The sequence below is a fragment of the Pimephales promelas genome, chromosome 7, assembly GCF_988280905.1.
Source record: "Pimephales promelas chromosome 7, fPimPro1.hap1.1, whole genome shotgun sequence".
Classification (NCBI taxonomy): Eukaryota; Metazoa; Chordata; class Actinopteri; order Cypriniformes; family Leuciscidae; genus Pimephales; species Pimephales promelas.
This window is the reverse complement of record NC_142775.1, coordinates 708483-727760: the sequence shown is the minus strand read 5'-3', so window position 1 is coordinate 727760 and position 19278 is coordinate 708483. Positions and strand designations below refer to the sequence as shown.

Sequence of the window (19278 nt, the reverse complement as noted above, 5' to 3'; positions counted from 1 at the left end):
TCGAAAATGTAAGTAGAAACCATGAAATATATTGTGGACATAATTTAATAATTTTGTTGCCTTTTTTAGATTTGGAATTTTGGAAAACATCAAGCCAGAAGGTGTACACCATCAGAACAGCAGACCTGTCCAAACTCAAGACGGGAAGACTTGAAAGTGCCTCCAAAAAGAAAAGGCAATTAAAAAAAAAAGAAAAGAATTTCAGGAATCAAAATGACCTTTTATGCAGTAGAGACATAACCATATCACTATATGGTTATATAGTGTGTGTGTATATATATATATATATATATATATATATATATAAATATATACTCCACTCACTATATGTTGACTGCAACATCACAGCTAGTGTTGTCACTGTACCAACATTTCAGTATTCAGCACGAGGCAGACTTTGCATGATGTTTTAGATTTGTAGGGTCAGGTGTGTACCTAATGTCCCAGAATAATCCTGTGTGACCGATAAATAAATGCTACAAATAAGGGGCCGCTAAGATGACACCATTCTCTCTACATACTGTAGAATTTAAACGCGAACCTGTGATAAATGCTGATGCCGTTCACATGCGCATTAAGAATTCGTTCTATAGTTACGCAAATAGTTAACATGTGTAAAACAGAGAGCCAGAGCCTTATGTGACTTACCAGACAAAGGATGATGTTATTGGTTTTAACTCGCTAATACAGTGATCAACGAGTGAATGAGAATTACAATTACTTACTAATTTAATATTTTCAGTGATAAAAGGAAAGCTTCTCAAAGCCTTTAAAGCAGGCAAAGTTAAGTGACATGCTTAAATGTATGTTGTCATGCAACTATACACTGAATAGAAAAACCCATATCTAATGGTTACTTTTAAGTCTGCAACAGTAGACTGCTGTGATCTCCCTAATCAAGTGTTACCACCTTTCTTCCTTATAGTATATATGTTAAAAATGTATGCCTATTAAGTCTATAATCATTATAGTATAATGGGTTTATGCAATCAGTCAACAATGAAAATTAAAAGCAGCTTTATTTCAAACACCAAACGGAAAAAAAAACTTGTTTAACACCAAAAACAACTGAAGGAAAACATAGACCATAATACCTAATAGCTTGCATTGGCCACATGCAATAACATAAAACATATATTCATGGTGGTTATCATTTTAAAGTACTATTTTAAAATGTGTAATACTAGAAATAAGGACGATGCTTTTTACTTGCATCTTGATAATGCTAATGTTTCAGATAGACTGCTGTGAAGTAATGGACATGTCTTTTTCACTTTTTGTTTTTCAGGGTGGACCCTGAAGAAAATGAAGTTCTAGATGGCCTGCTTGACGTTGAGCTTGAGATAAAAAACTCAGCATCAAAGCTAGCTGAAAGCATCGATGAAAAATTTAACGAGCTAACCATTTCAGTCAACCACATTACGGCTAATGTCCTACAGGTAGTGCAACAGATTGATGGCTTAGCAGAGGTGAAGGAGAAAGTTTCTCAAGTGTCAAAATCACTATCCATTGCTTCCTCTCTGCGAGATGCATTGGCATGTAGGATGTGCACAAACATCCCAAATTCTGTGCTTGTTATAACGGCATGCTGTGGGCAGGTTGCAGGGTGTGGCCCCTGTATCCAGACCTATCTAAAAGATAATGACAGTCAGCTGCCTTTTATGCAAGGCAAATATGTTCGCAGGCAAAAGAGGCCTGAGTGAGGTACTGGCGAAACTGACAAATGCAGCGACTTAAATGTGGTCTGGCTGACAGTTAAGCTCAAAAGTTCAGAAATCATGTTGAAAACATTTGTTATATGTATTTTACCACCTTGCTTTTTTTTTTTTTGTTTATATGAATCTTGGGCAGGGTGTTCAGGGGTTAGTATGGTATCTGGCAGAGTATTTTTCTTTTTCTTTATTACATTTTTTTGTATGCGTATAGGGGCATAAATTTAAAAAAGCCAGCTGCGTTTCTGTGTAGCCCGGTCCCATATGCAGTGTCTTAATAGGCATCACTGCTGAACAGCAGTATCTGTTCTTGTTCTTGAATAGGCTGTTTAAAGAGAGACACCCTCCCTTTTGTTCAACAAACACTGTTGTTATATGAACCATAGCACATTTTGGCTTTCCTAGCAGAATATGCTGGTTAAGGGTCATATTACTGTTACAGTTTTAACAAAAATAGCACTGATACTTGAAATAAAGTCCCATTGTTGTAACATCCTGTGGGACATTATAAGAAACTGAATTCTGACTTTAACAAATGTTACAAAGGTACTACAATGGTACAAAATAAACCAGTTTAACTTGAAAATTACTCATGTCATTAATAAGGGAAAAGGGAGGTAATACTAGTTATGGTGACCCTGACCCCACTCCCAGTTTACCATAGTCATAGTGCATAGCTGATATCACTATATTGATGTGTTGTGAGTGATTATGCAAACTATGTCAATCAATGCAAATAACAAAATGTTCATATACTGTAACATGAAACCATTCCATGCTGCAGTTCAGGAGTGTGAGGAAAGACTGACAGAACAGATAATAAATAATACATAAGATAGATTTTGATAATGACAAAGAATAGTCCTAATCCTAATATGGGAGGTTAAGGCCTGGTTTCACAGACAGGGCAGAATTAGGCATTAGTTAAATTAGGACATTTAAGTAACATAAACATTTTTAGTGTGTATCTTGCGACAAAAAGCCAGGTCATGTTTGTAAATGAGAAGTGGTTCTCAAACAGTTTACCTGGATAAATAACGGTTAAAAAAAAATGGTAAAATTGCAAGTTACTTTCAGTTTTAAAACGTATCAAACATTTATTTTAGTCCAGGACCATCTTAAGCCTGTGAAACCAGGGATTAGAGTATTATGCAAAATAAACAACAACAACAAAATAAACTGACAACTTTTAATGAGACTTTAATAAGAAATAACAGTTTGAAACGTAACCAATAAAGATGTCAGACACAAATAGTAAAGTAAAAAAAAAAAATGTTGATATAGTGGAGCGGAAATCTTAATAGACTCTCAAAAATGTAGGCTTAAAGGCTACTTTGTTTAATTTGAACAACAACAAAACACCATCACAGCCTATTGCTCCAGTCTATGTGTAATGTTTGCATATGTCTCCAAACCCTCCCAGAATAGGCCACTGTGACCTAAAAGACAATCGTAAAACATTTCATCACAACTACACGTTGACAACAGAAATGTTTCCCTCTGCACCTGTATGTGAATTCAAGGCTTCTGGCCATTCCTAGGATATCTAAGTCCACTAAAGGAGGGAGGGCGTTCTCGCATTTAGCTCCAAAACTCTGGAATGGCCTTCCCGATACGGTCCGAGCCTCTGACTCGCTGACACAGTTCAAAACTAGATTAAAGACGCATCTCTTTAGTCAAGCATTCACATAATGCTTACCTTCTAGTCCTCTGTTATGCCATACGGAACCGTTTGCCACTGAAACTGCTTAACGCACCAGTGGGGCTCGACAGCCTTTTAGACAAACGGGTCGGCGCGTATGGTTGGGTTGCGGAGAGTTCAGGTTACGGAGAGTTTGTGAGTTATAACGGAAATCATTATGAACATCAGCTATGCTAATTATTTCCCATCTGCCTTTCTGCTGTTATCTCGGGACGCTTGTCCCGAGAAAAATGGCGTTCGTCAGGTCCAGTTTTGTGTCCAGCCTCTTACGGGGATTTCGGATGCCCCAACGCCTGTGATGAGACGACTCAACGCCTGTGAAGAGACGACTCAACGCCTGCGATATGTTATGGCGCCGTTTGATTCATAAACAATATTTATATGTAATATTTATATTTAAACAATATGAATGTAAGCCAGAGGAGAACTGGCCCCCGACTGAGCCTGGGTTCTCCCAAGGTTTTTTCTCCATCCAATCTGATGGAGTTTGGTTCCTTGCCACTGTCGCCTTGCTTTTGGCTTGCTTTGAGCTTGCTCAGTTGGGGTTATTTAGTGTTTAGCAATGTTGTTGATCTGTGTTGTGCTACTTTCATGTTATCAGTGTGAAGCTGCTTTGATACAATCTGTATTGTGAAAAGCGCTATATAAATAAATGTGACTTGACTTGACTTGACTTATCAGTTCTTTCTTTTCTTGGGAATCGAACCCATGACCTTGGCGTTGCAAGCAGCAACACTCTACGGTTTGAGCTGCAGGAAAGTCTCACCTTCATCAGAACAGCCTCAGAGGATCCAAACAGCAGTTGTGTTTCGAGAGCTTGTTCCCGGACCAGACGCTCCAGCTTTGGGAAGCCTCCCAGACACAGGTAAGACAGATGATAGAGGAGAGCGGTTCGCTGAGCAGAGGGAAGAAGCTCCTGGATGAACTCTGGACTCCATGATGAACCTCTGGCAACAAGTACTGAGATACAAAAACAATACAAAAAAAACCCCACACACATTATTCCCTAAGATGGTTTCTGTCATGTTCTGTCATGTCATGCTTTAGGAGGAGATTAAAGGTTTATTTCCTTTAACATAACTGTGTTGTTTCACACTGACAAAATGACTTGTTCTGCAGTAAACTGTACAAACCAACCTATAAGAAGGATTACTGGTTAAATTTGAGTTAAATTTGTACATTTTGGTTAAATTTGTACATTAAAGGTACAATATGTAAGTAAAAAATATAAATAAAATAAAAAATAAAAAATAAAAATAAAAATATATAAAAAGTATATAAAATAAATAAGTATATATATATATATAAATATATATATAAAAGTATATAAAAAATAAAAATAAAATAACTTGTACAGTGTGTTGTATTTCAACGCGTTCTCATCCCAAAGCGCCATATAGGACGCTTTTGCAAAAGCGTAAATATCCAACGCACATGGCACCCTTTAACGTCTAATGAGACGCTTCGGTTAATGGTTAAGTTTAGGTATGGTGTAGGGTAAGGGTTAGACCACTAGGGGGCGCCTTCTGCCCAAATATATCTGCGTCTCATTTCACGTTAAAGGGTGCCATGTGCGTTGGATATTTACGCTTTTGCAAAAGCGTCTTATATGGCGCTTTGGGATGAGAACGGGCTCTGTATTTCCTGTAGTTGTGTACTTACAATTTCCCAAAACTTCCCAAAGATATTTAGTATTAGAGAAATTCCAATTTTAAATAATGGCTCGTCCATGTTCACTTGTCGCCTGTCAATGGACTATGTGCACGTTAGCATACGCTACTTCCGGCTGTGAAACCGATATGGGGTGTCTAGTTTCCGGTAGCCTGATGGACGACGTAGAGGATGTATGTTTCTCCAGATGTCTTGAACATTTGCCGAATATTACAGTCGATTATGTTCATCGACTGGCTAATGATTTTCCTCCAGCTCCCCAGAGCAAGAGAGAAGGGGTTTAAATATTACATTTCTCAGTATTTGCATCATTTTGAAGGGAACGTTAAGTCACAACAACATCCATGCTCAGACTGATCTCATGAAATTGCGTATGTATGACACGTATCACGTATTTTTGGCATGCTATCAACACGCATAATCTCTTTTCAGCGTGTTTATGAATACCGTTGACTTAACGTTATTATTGTATGTATATATATATATATATATATACACAGTGTGTATATATATATATATATATATATAGCACATGACCTACCTCAACCCCAACCTACCCGTCACTCCTACCATCCTAGGAAAAAATAAATATCGCTCCCCAGATGTAGCTCTACATTTTGTTTTGTTTCGCTCGGACATTTGACGGCGTGTACATACGCGGTACACGTGGAATCACTCGGACATTAATGTTGCCATGCTACGTGCTCAAGCTATGCGATTTGGTAACTGTTATATCTCTCTATACATTATAAAATGCGAAATCATGCGTTAGAAAGTGCATTTTCCAGAACAGTTTGTGTTGGCCATTGTTTTGTTTATGATGTTCAGAGGCTATGTTGTTGACAACCACTATCGTCATATAGATCAGTGTTGACAACCACTATACATGTCATACAGGGAGTATCCGACGTCGGTTCGTTCGTTATCAAGTTAGGCTGTTGAACACATATTAGGCTGTTCACACATATTTCTAAACAGGTCTCCCTTGCAAAATAGGTTCTAAACCCAGGGGCTTCTCCTGGTTAAAGGGTATAATATAATAAATAATTAGTAGCCTAAAAACTTCCTTCTAGTTGTCATGGATACGCAACGCTCCACTCTGTAAAGCGACTGCTTGGGTGCGGTGACAAAATGTGAAATATCGTTTACTTTTCACAATGCAGCAGCGCCTGCTCCACCCAAATATGAGTGAAAACTGTGTTGGTTGACTTGACAATGAACAAACGAACATAGTTTTAGACAAATATATTTAAATAGCTAAGCTTTAGATAGCCGGTCCACTGATGTAGGACGTAAACAACGGCAACCGGAACCGAAGTACCCAACATCCGCCCTCAAGGCGGAAGTTAGCATTTTTCTCGTACACAGAGTCAATGACGTAAAATAATGTCTCGTCCATGTAATGTTCACTTGTCGCCTGTCAATGGACTATGTGCACGTTAGCATATGCTAGTTCCGGCTGCGATCACAGAGTCAATGACGTAAAATCCCTGGTTTCCACTTGTACTACAATAGTAACCATGGCTACAGACGTGGCCACCTGCACAGGCTAGCACATGCTCATGCTGTTGTTGTTTCGTTCAAACATTTTGGACCATGGCAAGCAGACTTTGGGACAAAAGGAGAACTAAAAAAGTTGTAAGGGATTAGCGACCCCTAGTGGCGAAAGAAATTACATATTGTAGCTTTAAAAGCTAATTGGTAAATAAATGTGTTATTGGCTAGCATATTTAAGACAACAAGCCTAAGATTAGCCGGAGGGAGGGGGGGGGGGGGGGTGACATTTAGCTAGCAGTAGAGGTCTTCACAGTGCACCCGGGACCCGTACGGGTTCGGGTCTATATTTTAAATGATCAGCCAGGTCCGTGGTGGGTCCGAATCTATTACTTCGGTCCCGGGTCTGTTTAACATTGTGTGTAATACCCGTGCGATCGGAGTGCAAAGTGCAATCTCAAGCGCGTGTCATGTTTCTATGGCAACCAGAGCAGAGTTTCCGCCAAACCGCGCTTTACATTTTCTCCTATTTTTATAATAGTATAAATGAGCCGTCTTGTTTAATCTTAAAGTTTTGGTGGTCAGATTCAGACTCAATGAAGAGCAGAGAGCACAGATATGATCAAGCTGAACAAGCAACAAGCAATCGTTATTCAAAAGGAATATATATATATATATATATATATATATATATATATATATATATATATATGTATATATATATATCAAAGTCAAGTGGACTTTTAAAGCTGAAATAATGAGTGGATTAAGCTTGGAATAACGAGAGAAATAACATGGATAGAACTTTCTTGTCAGTGGATTGTAATGCATCAGTCAGTCAGGTAACGTTACAAGGAAGTGACGGCTACTAAAATTAGGTAAGACAAAACGTTTTATTTTTCGCAACTCGTGTGAAATAATATGTGACAATCGGGTCCAGTCGGGTTTGTGTCTTCCTGCCGGGTTCGGGTCCAGTTTTCAAATAATAGACAGGTCCAGGTCGGGTCCGGGAAGTACATTTATGGCATTTCTCGGGTCTTCACGGGTCCGGGTCCAACTTTTGAAATGAACGACCGGGTCGGTTGGGTGTAGCACATTACGGGTCTCTTTCAGTTCGGGCATTAATTTTTGGACCTGTGAAGACCTCTAGCTAGCAGTTATAACATTTGTTCTATGAGTCTATGAGTATGGGTGGGACCTTGATAACTCGCCTCCACTTTACAATCACTATGGTGCAGACTTGGAGTAAAACTGCAAGCTACTCATGGAGGAACGTTGTTTTGGTAAACAAGTTTGGCTTCGGGTGGTTACAGGTGATCATTTTATAAGAGTGTATGTCACTAACAATGTCAAAACTCATGACTCTAAAGAGTAACAACATAATGTAAAAATTAAAAAAAGACTAATATCCATAAATACGGTCTTTTAAGCAGGTATATGTCTCCATTTTTGTTTTGACTTAAAAAAAACCAAACGTTAGTGAATTATAATTTTTCTGTCTTGTTTTCTAGTAGGTCCTTTAGGGCCACAGAGGCGTCCCCTGCTCCCGACAGTTCTGTACACGCTCCACAGCTCAGATTCACCATGCAACTGCCCCGGTCCACTCACGCTCCATGGTCCATGTCCTCCCTCTGTATAGCACTTTTCACAATACAAATAATTTCAAAGCAGCTTTACAGAAAATGCATGTGCCAAGAGGACTCCTAAATCACTAAGACCAAATCACAAACCCCTCGAGCAAACTCAGTTTTTGGACCCTTTAGAATTTCTCATTGACACCCTGCATACTGCATGATGAGTGAAGTAAGTGGACAGAGGATATTATGACCATTGCCCTCTTCACCCTCTCTTTACAAAGAAAACAGCATTTAATAAGTAGCTATTGTTAAAGGGTAACTAAACACCAAAACAACTTTTTTTAGTTAATGATCTGTAAGAATGGAGCTTCATAAATGCTGTTCATTGATTCGAGTACATTTTTTGACAATTGAGTATAAAGTGTTTTGATTTTCAAATATATGGTGTAAAAACGTCTGAGTGCTGCCCTCTTCAGGTTAAACGGAAAGCTCCTGCAGTAGGGGTACTTGCTGACGTAGCGAACTCTCAGAGACGCCACTCTGTCACGCCCTTGGTGCCAGCTCACCACGCCCTTGGCAGCCCCTGGTATAAAAGCATCTGGTTCCGTCAAAACTACTGTAGGGAGTCAGGAGTTGGATTTATGAGTATTGAAAACGATCAGGATAGCATATATTAGCATCTAGTTAGCATAGCATTTATATAGTTATTTAGATTATTTTTGAAAACAATCAGGATAGAGTATTGTTGCATCTATTTAGCATAGCATTATATAGATAATTTAGATTATTTTGTGCTCTAGTAGCATAGTACAGTTAGGATAGCTTCAAGTTAGCATAGATTTATCAGTGTTTAGTACAGTACACTCCAGTCTCGCTCTATTTTAGAGTCTGACAGCAGCTGTCACTCACGGCGGGTCTCAGGTGCACGCCCCCTGGCCCCGCTGGGGTCTGCCCATTTTTTCAGCATTTTTCAAATATTGCTAGTGGGTGGAGTCGGGCTCTGACCAGGGGTTTAGTTACTCTTTAAGCAAAAGTTGTAGTTAATAGATTTTATAAGGAATTTAAAATAGAAACTCTCTCACCTTTGCTATTAGCCATGTTTGGTTTTTTTCAGAGTGTACACTGTTGAAGACTCCTACAGAATGGTCTCTAAAAGAACAAAAAAAGACAGTGAGATATTTAACAAAGCTTATGAAATCAAACAGTAGGTCAATGTAGACAATGAGATCACAAGATAAATATATCTGTTATGCCACATAGGGGTCTCTCCCAGTCCAAACCCAAATATATGCCTTCAGAATTTACTGCCATTAAATTAAAATTGCCACCAGGACATTTAAAAAAAAAAAAAAAAAAATCTAATTTTGTGTTCCCAAAGTGAAAGAAATGGTCATATGGTTTTAGAATAACACCAGGGTGAGTAATTAATGACAGAATTTTACTTTAGTGAATTTGCCTTTTAAATGCAAAATTACTTGCTGGGCAGCGCTATACAGCCCGATCGTTTGCCCAGCTAACTGCATTATTGTGCGTGAAATCAGTTTTGATTCAAATAAATTCATTCAGGCTTCAAAATAAATCTTGTTTGTAATGAATGCCACTTTAACATAGCCTATGTATATTTTAATGTTTTAGTTCTTGTTTTCTATTGACTACAGTTCCATTCAATGGTTTTATTTTATTGTAAATTAGCCTAAAATACATGTTTATTTAGTTTTTACCAGTATTTAAAAAAAAAATAAAAAAATTAATGCAACACTTTTATGGGCTAAAATATGTGCCACCGGAAACTGAATTTGAATCATTTTTATTTGAATTGCTAAACTTAATTAATTGCATTGGAAAACATTATTTGAAATTGTATTGTATAATTTGAAGCATTGCATTGAAAAAGGTCCGTGTACATTTTCGTTCATTCATTATTCTATTTTGGAATGAAAGATGAAATTTAAAAAAGGGTGCAACTTGGTTTTTTTGTTTAAAAGAAAAAATCAGAAATGGCTGTATTTTGTTTTCCAAATGTATTGTTGTCTTCAAATAATATTATTAGAAAATTGGACGACATTTCCGATCGTTTTTTTAATCTGTTCTCTTTGTATCGTCGGGGCGACGACACAAAAGTAGGGGGTAGAATGTAGTGAAATCGTGTGACGTCAGTACAATTTGGTACGTGGCCAATTAGTAATTGCCCATTTGGGGTAGGCTATATAAATCTTTCATTCAGGCGTCTTGGGGTGCGCATCTAAGGATCCACAGAAGGGACAAGTAGGGGTAGCATATATCATTCCCAGATTGAAAGTGGCAAGAGGGGAAAGAGTATCAGACCATGTATCAGTGTTTACAGGAGAGCTACTAGCAATTATGGTAGCAATTAATAAAATAAGTGAAATGGGGATAAATAAAACTTTAATATGCTCAGATTCAAGTTCAGCCTTGATGTGCCTAGAAGCTCAAAAATCAGATACTAGACAGGATATTGTGTTGGAAATATTACAGATATTGTTTATGATGCAACAAAAAAATAAGATAGTTCAGTTTTTATGGGTTCCGGCACATACTGGAGTGGCTGGAAATGAAGCAGCAGATAAACTAGCAAAACACTCTATGGCAAAGGAAAATATAGATATTCAAATTGGGTATAGTAAATTAGAAATGAAATCAATAATTAAAAGGGAGATAAATAAAAATTGGCAATCGTATTGGGATAATGAGGAAAAAGGTAGACATTTACATTTAATACAACCATTGGTAGGTAGAGGAAGGAATTCATTTGGGAGAAGGAAGGAAGACTGTATTATTTCTAGATTAAGACTGGGACATACAGGACTTAATTCAACAATGCAAATAATTGGAAAACATCCTACAGGATTATGTGAATGGTGTGGAATCAGAGAAACAGTGGAGCATGTACTTATTAAGTGTAATAAATATTCTGAGGAAAGAAGTAAAATGATTGAAGAATTTAAGTTGAAAGATAATCAACAATTAACGTTAAAGATGGTTTTAAACTCAGCAGAGGGGAGTAGGTTAATAATAAAATTTTTAAGTAGAACAAATTTGATCTTTAGAATATAGATAGTCTAGTATTATTAGTATCAGTATCCTTCTCTGGAAGATGATGGACTTTGGCTGTAAATGGAGGAGCTGAACACGCAGCAACATTGAAAGCACAAGTCCTGATTGTTCTGGGAGTTGTGGTATAAGTGTGTCTCTGATCTATTCCTGCAGTAGATGGCGGTAATGCTCTTTTTAAGAATGCGAACCGCCAATAACCTCAAAGAAGAAGAAGAAGAAGTCTTGGGGTGCGTCATGGTTGAAAGCCCACCCCTTCCGTTGTAAACACTGACTGAGTGTCCTGCTGCGTTGCTGAGGGTTTGTGCGTGTTGGTTGCTGCTTACTCCCAGGTAGGCTTGGTACCATCTCGGGGCGTAGGGGGAAGTTTGTTTTTTTTTTTCTCTCCCTGACTTGGATTGTGGCAATTTGTTCCAGTATGATGTGCCTTCAGCGCTTCCATCATTGTGGCATTGCAACTTATTTGATCGGAGCACCAGCTGTTTCAGTCAACGAGCCTGTTAAATGATTCTCTGGTATATGTTGATGTGTAACTGGATCGTACTCTCTGGTAGGTAAACTGGGATAGTATTTTGTGGCATTATCGGGTGGGTAACTGGTCGATCACTTCATTAGTTATAAAAACTTATAATCCTCCTTGTTTACTGTTTTGAAGGTCTTCGTGGACGCTAAAGTGGGCTAATTAAGTGAGCAGTCGCATTAAACGGCGCGCTCTCCCTCTCCGTCACACTCTCTCTCTCTTTAAAGCCACGCTGCTGCTTTCTCCACATCGATACGTTTAAGTCAAGCGTGTACGCGGGCCCGAGGATTATTTTGGGTTTTTTTGGCTGCTAGTTGGCATTTCTTTACTTTTGTTTTTTTTTTGTTGACCAGTTTTCAAGTTATTTTTCGTGTGTGTGTGTTGACTATCATGGACTAAGTTAATTAGACCGATTTTGAATGTGGGTTGTTTATTTATGTTTTCCTCGCTAAATTAATTTGTCCTGCTATCATGCATTTATTTGATTCTGATCGCTTCTGCCTGTAGTAATCGCTGGGCGTGTTCCTGCAGCGGTCATTTGAAATTGTTTCAATTGTTCTTCTCTAATTTGAATTGTCTGTCTTTAATTCATTAATAGTATTCCTATTTTGTTTGTCTTTTTGGGGTGTTGTGTAAGTGAGTTTTTCTTTGGTTCTTGCTACGTTAAAGTCAATAAATTGACTTTGAGTATTGTTTTTTTTTTGTTATTTGTTTATTATTTTCAGTTTCTTATCTATTTTCTTTTTCTCTTTTCCTTTAGGAGCTGAGGCCTTCCTGGAGCGGGCTGGTTGTCTGTTTTACAGCAGGTTTCGTTCACTGAAAATGTTATTGCAGTTTCATTATTGCCGTGTCACTATCTTTGGCTATTTGCAGTGAATTGGGTGGGTGTAAGAGTGGTTGCCGTGTTTCTTATGGTGGACCTGCTGCTGGCACACTAGCCTGCTCCTGTGCTGAAGCCTCAGTCTCCGGCGTTAAGTCTTAAGTGTATTATTAATTTTGTAAAAGTGTATTGAGAATCTGGTGAGCTTATTACTTGTGGTCTTGTGGAGGTTTATTGTGAATTTTTTTTTTTTGTTTGTTTTTTTTTTTTGCTTATTATTTTCTTGACTGTATTCAAGCCAATCATGACCTGTGAATTACTGTTTTTAAAGCACTGTTGATCAACTTTTAACGTCAATAAAATAATTTTTGTACGGAAGCCCATGCCTCTTGCCTTTTCTAGGTGGAACGTATTTGTGTGCTATATTTAGGTTGTTTTCCCCGTTAACCTGGGGTGGCGTATAGTCACTAAATTTGAGCCACTTGCTACATAAACATTGCGGGATGGCAAGCTAACGCTTGTAGTTAGGAGTTAACATGTTTTTCACTTTAAAATAATGGGCCACATCACTAGTAGTTCCTGCGGGATGACATGGTAACGCTTAAGTAGTTATTGAGGAATTAACATGTTTTTCACAAATGATACAAGTTATTTAATTTTATATTTGCCACATACTGTACAGGTTCTGTGAGGCACTAATATTCTAACAAACACTGTAATCTGGAAGATGTGGTTTTGCGCTTATCGTAACATAAACGCAGCCAATTTCTTCATTAAAGATGCTAATTGTTTTTGACAAGTGAACATCAATGTTTATATTCATGTCCTAAAGAGAAGTCCTCCTCAGGCAGCTACTGTAACATAAAGTTATAGGTCTTTGGAGTCTGAGATATACTGTATGTGACTGACATTCAATAGAGGTCATAATAGTGAACTAATCCAATCATGAGAGTGTCCGCATCACTTCCTAATTATTTAAGATTTATTTTTAAAAACTGTCTTTATTAGGATTATTTTATGTTTAAGTTTTAAATAAACCGAGAACATGCGTCCATCCGGGCAAGAGTAGTGGTCACAATCTCAACCTAGCTAATGTATTTGGGGGGATATATAAACTTGGTTTCCACAAAGAACCCATTTGAGGCACATGATTCTTAAATGTTTTGACCATGTTAAGAGTAAAACCCCCATAATTGTTCACTTTTTAGACATGTTACTTTTGTGATTAGTAATTAATTGGTTATTATTTCTTAATTCACAAGTAGTTCTCAATGAGGATATATTTCTTTAGTAATAATCAAATACCTACCAAGGAACTACCTTTGTACTAAATTACCTATTAATATTGCTTCCATATTAGTTAATAATATTAAGTTCGGTGTTAATGCAGTACTACCTATTACTTCCTGCATAGCTACTTGTTAACTACGGACCATTATTTTAAAGTGTTACCAACATTAGTTATCGAATTGGCTGCTCAATCACACCTTTTAATCGATCCGAAATTTCAATCTGACTGAAAGGGGAGGTTTATTCCTTTCATAATCCAATCGAGAGAAGAGAACATTTAAACACTTGATCGATTTGAAAACCGAAACTGAAAGGACTGCACTGCGCATATGTGCAATGATGTGTGGAACAAGCTCCCGCAGGCCTGAATTGTCAAAACCTCTCAAAATGCAGGCTGGGGATGCGAAAAACGCAGAAAATCAAATCCGATCCGAATTTTTTTATAACGGACGAAAGTTTCGGAGGCGGTGCGGGTGTGCAAGCGTGATTGACATAACGTGAGATCAATTTTTTTTTTTTACATGCGGAAATTTCGGACTCAATGTGCAATGGCCTTAACGAACACGAAAAAAACTCATACGAAAGCAGGAGATTTACGAGATTTTCAGGAGTGGCTATAAGACCCAGCAATTTCTTTGGGCTGACCAAAAAAATAAATAAATAAATTACATTTAAAAATAGCCTGCTTAAAATCTATGAAGGTAGATTTGTGTCTTTATTATTCAATCAAAAAAAATGTTGCTTCAATCAAAAAAAAATATTTTCAATTAAAAAAACCTTCACTTCAATGAAAAAAAAAACTTTTCAATCAAAGAAAAAAAGTATTTGAATCCAAAAATATATTTGAGACTCAAAAAAATACATTTGAACACTGCTTTTCTTTGATTGAAAATGTTTTCTTTGATAAAAGTCCGTTTTTTTTTTGTTTAAAGCAACCTTTTTAATTAAAGTAACATTGTTTTTTGATTGGACCATATTAGGACATTTGTGTCTTTATCATTCAATCAAAAAAGAAGTTGCTTCAAACAAACAAACAACAGAATCAATACAAAAGTCACTTCAATGAAAAGATAAACATTTTCAAATATAGAAAATAATTTTTGAATGCAAATAAAATATTTGAGACTCCAAAAATTGCATTTGAACACCTTTTGTTTTAATTGAAAATGTTCTCTTTGATTGAAGTAATCTTTTTTGTGTTTGGGCCATACAGGGTAGGACATTTGTGTCTTAATCATTCAATTCCAAAAAAGTTGTTTTCAATCAAAGAAAAAACTGTTCAAAAGCAAAAAAAAAAAAATATTTACCTCGTGAATAAAAAAAGTATTGAAGAGAATGTGTTTTTTCGTTGTTTTCGTTTTTTATTTGAAGTGAAAAAAAAATAGAAGTTCAAATTGTTTTGATTGAATAATTAATTTTTTTTTGAAGTGCAAAAAGTTTTGAAGTTCAATTTTTTTTGATTGAATCATTTTGACACAAACGATCCGCAGTGGGCGGGTGCTTCTCTGTTGGTCAGACATGTTTGATTGACAAGTGTCTACACCAACGACATCTTTCTGACAAAGAAGTCATGTTCGCCACTCGCCAGCAAGTGTTTACCCCTACAGGATATTATCTATTTATCATTTGATCTTGTGGCTCTAAGCATCGCGCCAGCCACACCAGCCACACGATCTCTCACTGTTCTCATAGCACTACCAAACACTCCGATTGATGCACGAAAACACAGAGACAACGCAACCCTGCACTTATTTACCCTTTTGTCATCTTATCTTATATTTTATTAGCTCGTTTGTCCCATAATGGAGCACGTTTCGTGGTGCGCCAGTCACAAGATTTCGCAATATTTCTCATAGTTGCGTGATTCTCCGATTGACATTCTGAAGGAGAATGATTTTGACCACCTTAAGTTTGTTTTTTTAATAAAGCCTTTCTTTAAAGTGAATTTCGTTTTTAATAAATTGCATCTTGATTTTAATCAATGTTTGATCAACCAATTCCCAGGATTGAATAAATAAGAAGCAAAGCAAACATATAGGTATAGCAATAAAATCATGAACTTTTTGCTTTGCACGTTTCTCAAAGACATGATAAATAGGCTACATCTAGAAAGGTAGAAATGTCTAGCCTAATTTTAAACAAAACAATTCAAAACGAAAATAAATGGATTATTCTACTCTCAGATTATATTTAATCCATATGAAATGAGCATTTCTCTCGGCGCGTTCACTACTGCGAAGATGGCTCCAATACGGGCAAAAAGAGCAAATAAAATATAAGAAAAAAATACAAAAAGGTAGATAAGAGATGGATTGGACTTTATTTGCTCTCATCTGAGTGTCTCATGTAAACAGTGAGAGATCGTGTGGCAGGCGCGACGCTAGGTGACGCGCACGCTCCATTATGGACAAAAAGAGCAAATAAAATATAAAATAAGATGACAAAAAAGATACTTAAGAGCAGGATTGCACTGTCTGTTTTCACATGTGCATCAATCGGAGTGTCTGATAGGTGTAAACAGTAAGAGATCTTGAGGCTGGTATGGCTGGCGATGCCACGACCCGTTCGCATAAAAAGAGCGAATAAAATATTGCACTATGTGTAATTTCGTGTAGCTACCATTAGGTGTAAATAGAGAGAGATCGTGTGGCTGGTGTGGCCGGCGCGACGCTTAATGCGAGCGCACTCCCATACGCATAAAAAGAGCAAATAAAATATAAGATGACAAAAAGGTAAATAAGAGATGGATTGCACGTTATTATACGCGCTCCAATACGGGCAAAAAGAACGAATAAAATATATGATCAGATGATAAATGTGTAAATAAGATCTGTATTGTATAGCCTACTGTATGTGTGCTCTCGTGTAGGCCTACCATTAGGAGTGTCTGATAGGTGTAAACAGTGAGAAATCTTGTGGCTAGGCAGGTGAAAAGCGTTTGGTTAATGGTGAATATTGACCTATTGTGCGTACCGTTCTGTCGGGGAATATGCGCTGCATTTACTGTAAATATTGTGTAAGTTCGAGTGGCAGGCGCTATATAATGCAGTGCAAGGCACATATATCCGTGGCCGGTCGAGTAGCAGATCCCCCTGCCACGCAAAGATTTTATCCCCTCTAAAAAAGCTGCTGGCGAGTGGCGAACATGACTTCTTTGTCAGAAAGATGTCGTTGGTGTAGACACTTGTCAATCAAACATGTCTGACCAACAGAGAAGCACCCGCCCACTGCGGAAGGTTTGTGTCAAAATGATTCAATCAAAAAAAAGTTTGAACTTCAAAACTTTTTGCACTTCAAAAAAAAAAAAAAGGATTCAATCAAAACAATTTGAAATTCTAAATGTTTTTCACTTCAAATAAAAAACAACGAAAACACACATTCTCTTCAATACTTTTTTTATACACGAGGTAAATAATTTTTTTTTTGCTTTTGAAAAGTTTTTTCTTTGATTGAAAATATTTTTTTTTTGATTGAAACAACTTTTTTGGAATTGAATGATTAAGACACAAATGTCCTACCCATGTATGGCCCAAACACAAAAAAGATTACTTCAATCAAAGAGAACATTTTCAATTAAAACAAAAGGTGTTCAAATGCAATTTTTGGAGTCTCAAATATTTTATTTGCATTCAAAAATGATTTTCTATATTTGAAAATGTTTATCTTTTCATTGAAGTGACTTTTGTATTGATTCTGTTGTTTGTTTGTTTGAAGCAACTTCTTTTTTGATTGAATGATAAAGACACAAATGTCCTACCCATTATATGGTCCAATCAAAAAACAATGTTACTTTAATTAAAAAGGTTGCTTTAAACAAAAAAAAACCTGACTTCTATCAAAGAAAACATTTTCAATCAAAGAAAAGCAGTGTTCAAATGTATTTTTTTGAGTCTCAAATATATTTTTGGATTCAAATACTTTTTTTCTTTGATTGAAAAGTTTTTTTTTCATTGAAGTGAAGGTTTTTTTAATTGAAAATATTTTTTTGATTGAAGCAACATTTTTTTTGATTGAATAATAAAGACACAAATCTACCTTCATAAAATTTACCCTGTAACATTGCACAAGAACATATTTTGCCAGAAATGTGATACATTTTATAAACAACAGACGTAGGCCTACAATTTTTGCCTGGAATATATTAACAGAATAGGTACCTGTTATTTTTTAACTAATTAAATAATTTGCTTGTATATCTGCTTGTTACCACTTTATTACCCAAAACGTAACATATTGTTCCCTTATACCTACACAGAAGTACACTACAATTACAGAAATGTACACCGTAATTTCAGTGTACTTACACAGTTGTTTGCGGGTCGTAAAATAAAGTGTTACCAATATTTTATATTGAACAAAATCTGTACTATACTGTGACCTATTTAGCCTTCTGTTATATATCATCTCATATGATAAAAATATCATGTATAGTCTAATCAAATGAAAAGTCGGTTACTCACATTTCTCGCCCTCAGTTTCCTTCTTCAACTGTTCAACACTTCGGCTAAATATACAGACTACAGCATGACACATATCTTAAATCACGTGATTCAGAAGAATTTCACTGGGCACTGCTCTAAAAGGAAGACATGAACTCAAATTAACAATGCTGTAAAAAATAATCTCCATAAAAATCATTGTTAATAACTTAAAATGAGGTTAACTTACAACTTGTCTTAAATCTCCAAAGATGTGTTTTGGCTTATTTCAAATGAATTGTTAGCTATATTGAGCATTGCATAACACTGGCTACAAATAGTGTGCATACTGTTATGATTATCACACTAATCTGCAGGCAGTTAAAAAAACTGGCATTTCAGGTGCTTTTCACTTCCTGAAATGTTCTTCTTAAGAAAAAAAAATTGTTTGGTTGACTTGTGGGAACGTCACAATATGTCGTGGCCTGTGGGGGAGAGACATGTTTTTTTTTTAGGTTGCAAGTTTAACATAAACACACCTTCATAGAAACATAGAAACCTGGGATTATCAGAAATGGATAATAGCCTCAGATATGTAGATGCCACATTCAACCAATTTAGACACGTTGGCAAGGCCATAAGTATGTATAGACCATTTCACAAGATGTAAACAACACTGGTCCAGAAGCACTTCCTGTTTCAGTTTGTAACTGTTTTCTTTATTTCACATGTAAAGAAAACATCTTAAAGATGTTTGTTTAACTTTTTGATTCAGTTTTAAATGTTCTGTTGGTTGTATTTTATCCCAGCTTTTGTGTAGTGTTAAAAAACTGAAACAGGAAGTGGACCAGTGTTGTTTACATCTTGTGAAATGGTCTATTAAAGCAGAGTGCTCTGGGTAATATTTCATATCCTGTAAAAACATACATTAATCATTGCCAATTTGTATTTTTCAAAGATGTCAGGGAAAAAGCAAAAAGATATTTGTGTACACACACACAA

At 36.5% G+C, this 19278-nt stretch overlaps 1 protein-coding gene and 1 long non-coding RNA gene across 2 annotated transcripts in view; one reads left to right on the top strand and one right to left on the bottom strand.

The window, feature by feature from the left end:
- The window catches only part of LOC120480590 (uncharacterized), a 29758-nt gene extending 11127 nt beyond the window's left edge, over positions 1-18631 (bottom strand). Inside the window, exons 1-4 of the mRNA XM_039673845.2 lie at positions 18527-18631; positions 18319-18434; positions 9239-9305; positions 4181-4374 (exon numbers count right to left, since the gene is read on the bottom strand). Of these exons, the coding sequence (XP_039529779.2) occupies positions 4181-4374; positions 9239-9254 (210 nt within the window). The 5' untranslated portion in view covers positions 9255-9305; positions 18319-18434; positions 18527-18631. The remainder of the gene's footprint in view (positions 1-4180; positions 4375-9238; positions 9306-18318; positions 18435-18526) is intronic.
- On the top strand, positions 10401-13004 carry LOC120468830 (uncharacterized). The gene is made up of 3 exons (XR_016169386.1): positions 10401-11560; positions 11646-11778; positions 11884-13004. It is a non-coding gene; the product is annotated as an uncharacterized LOC120468830 (long non-coding RNA).
- Positions 18632-19278: the final 647 nt, after the last annotated feature.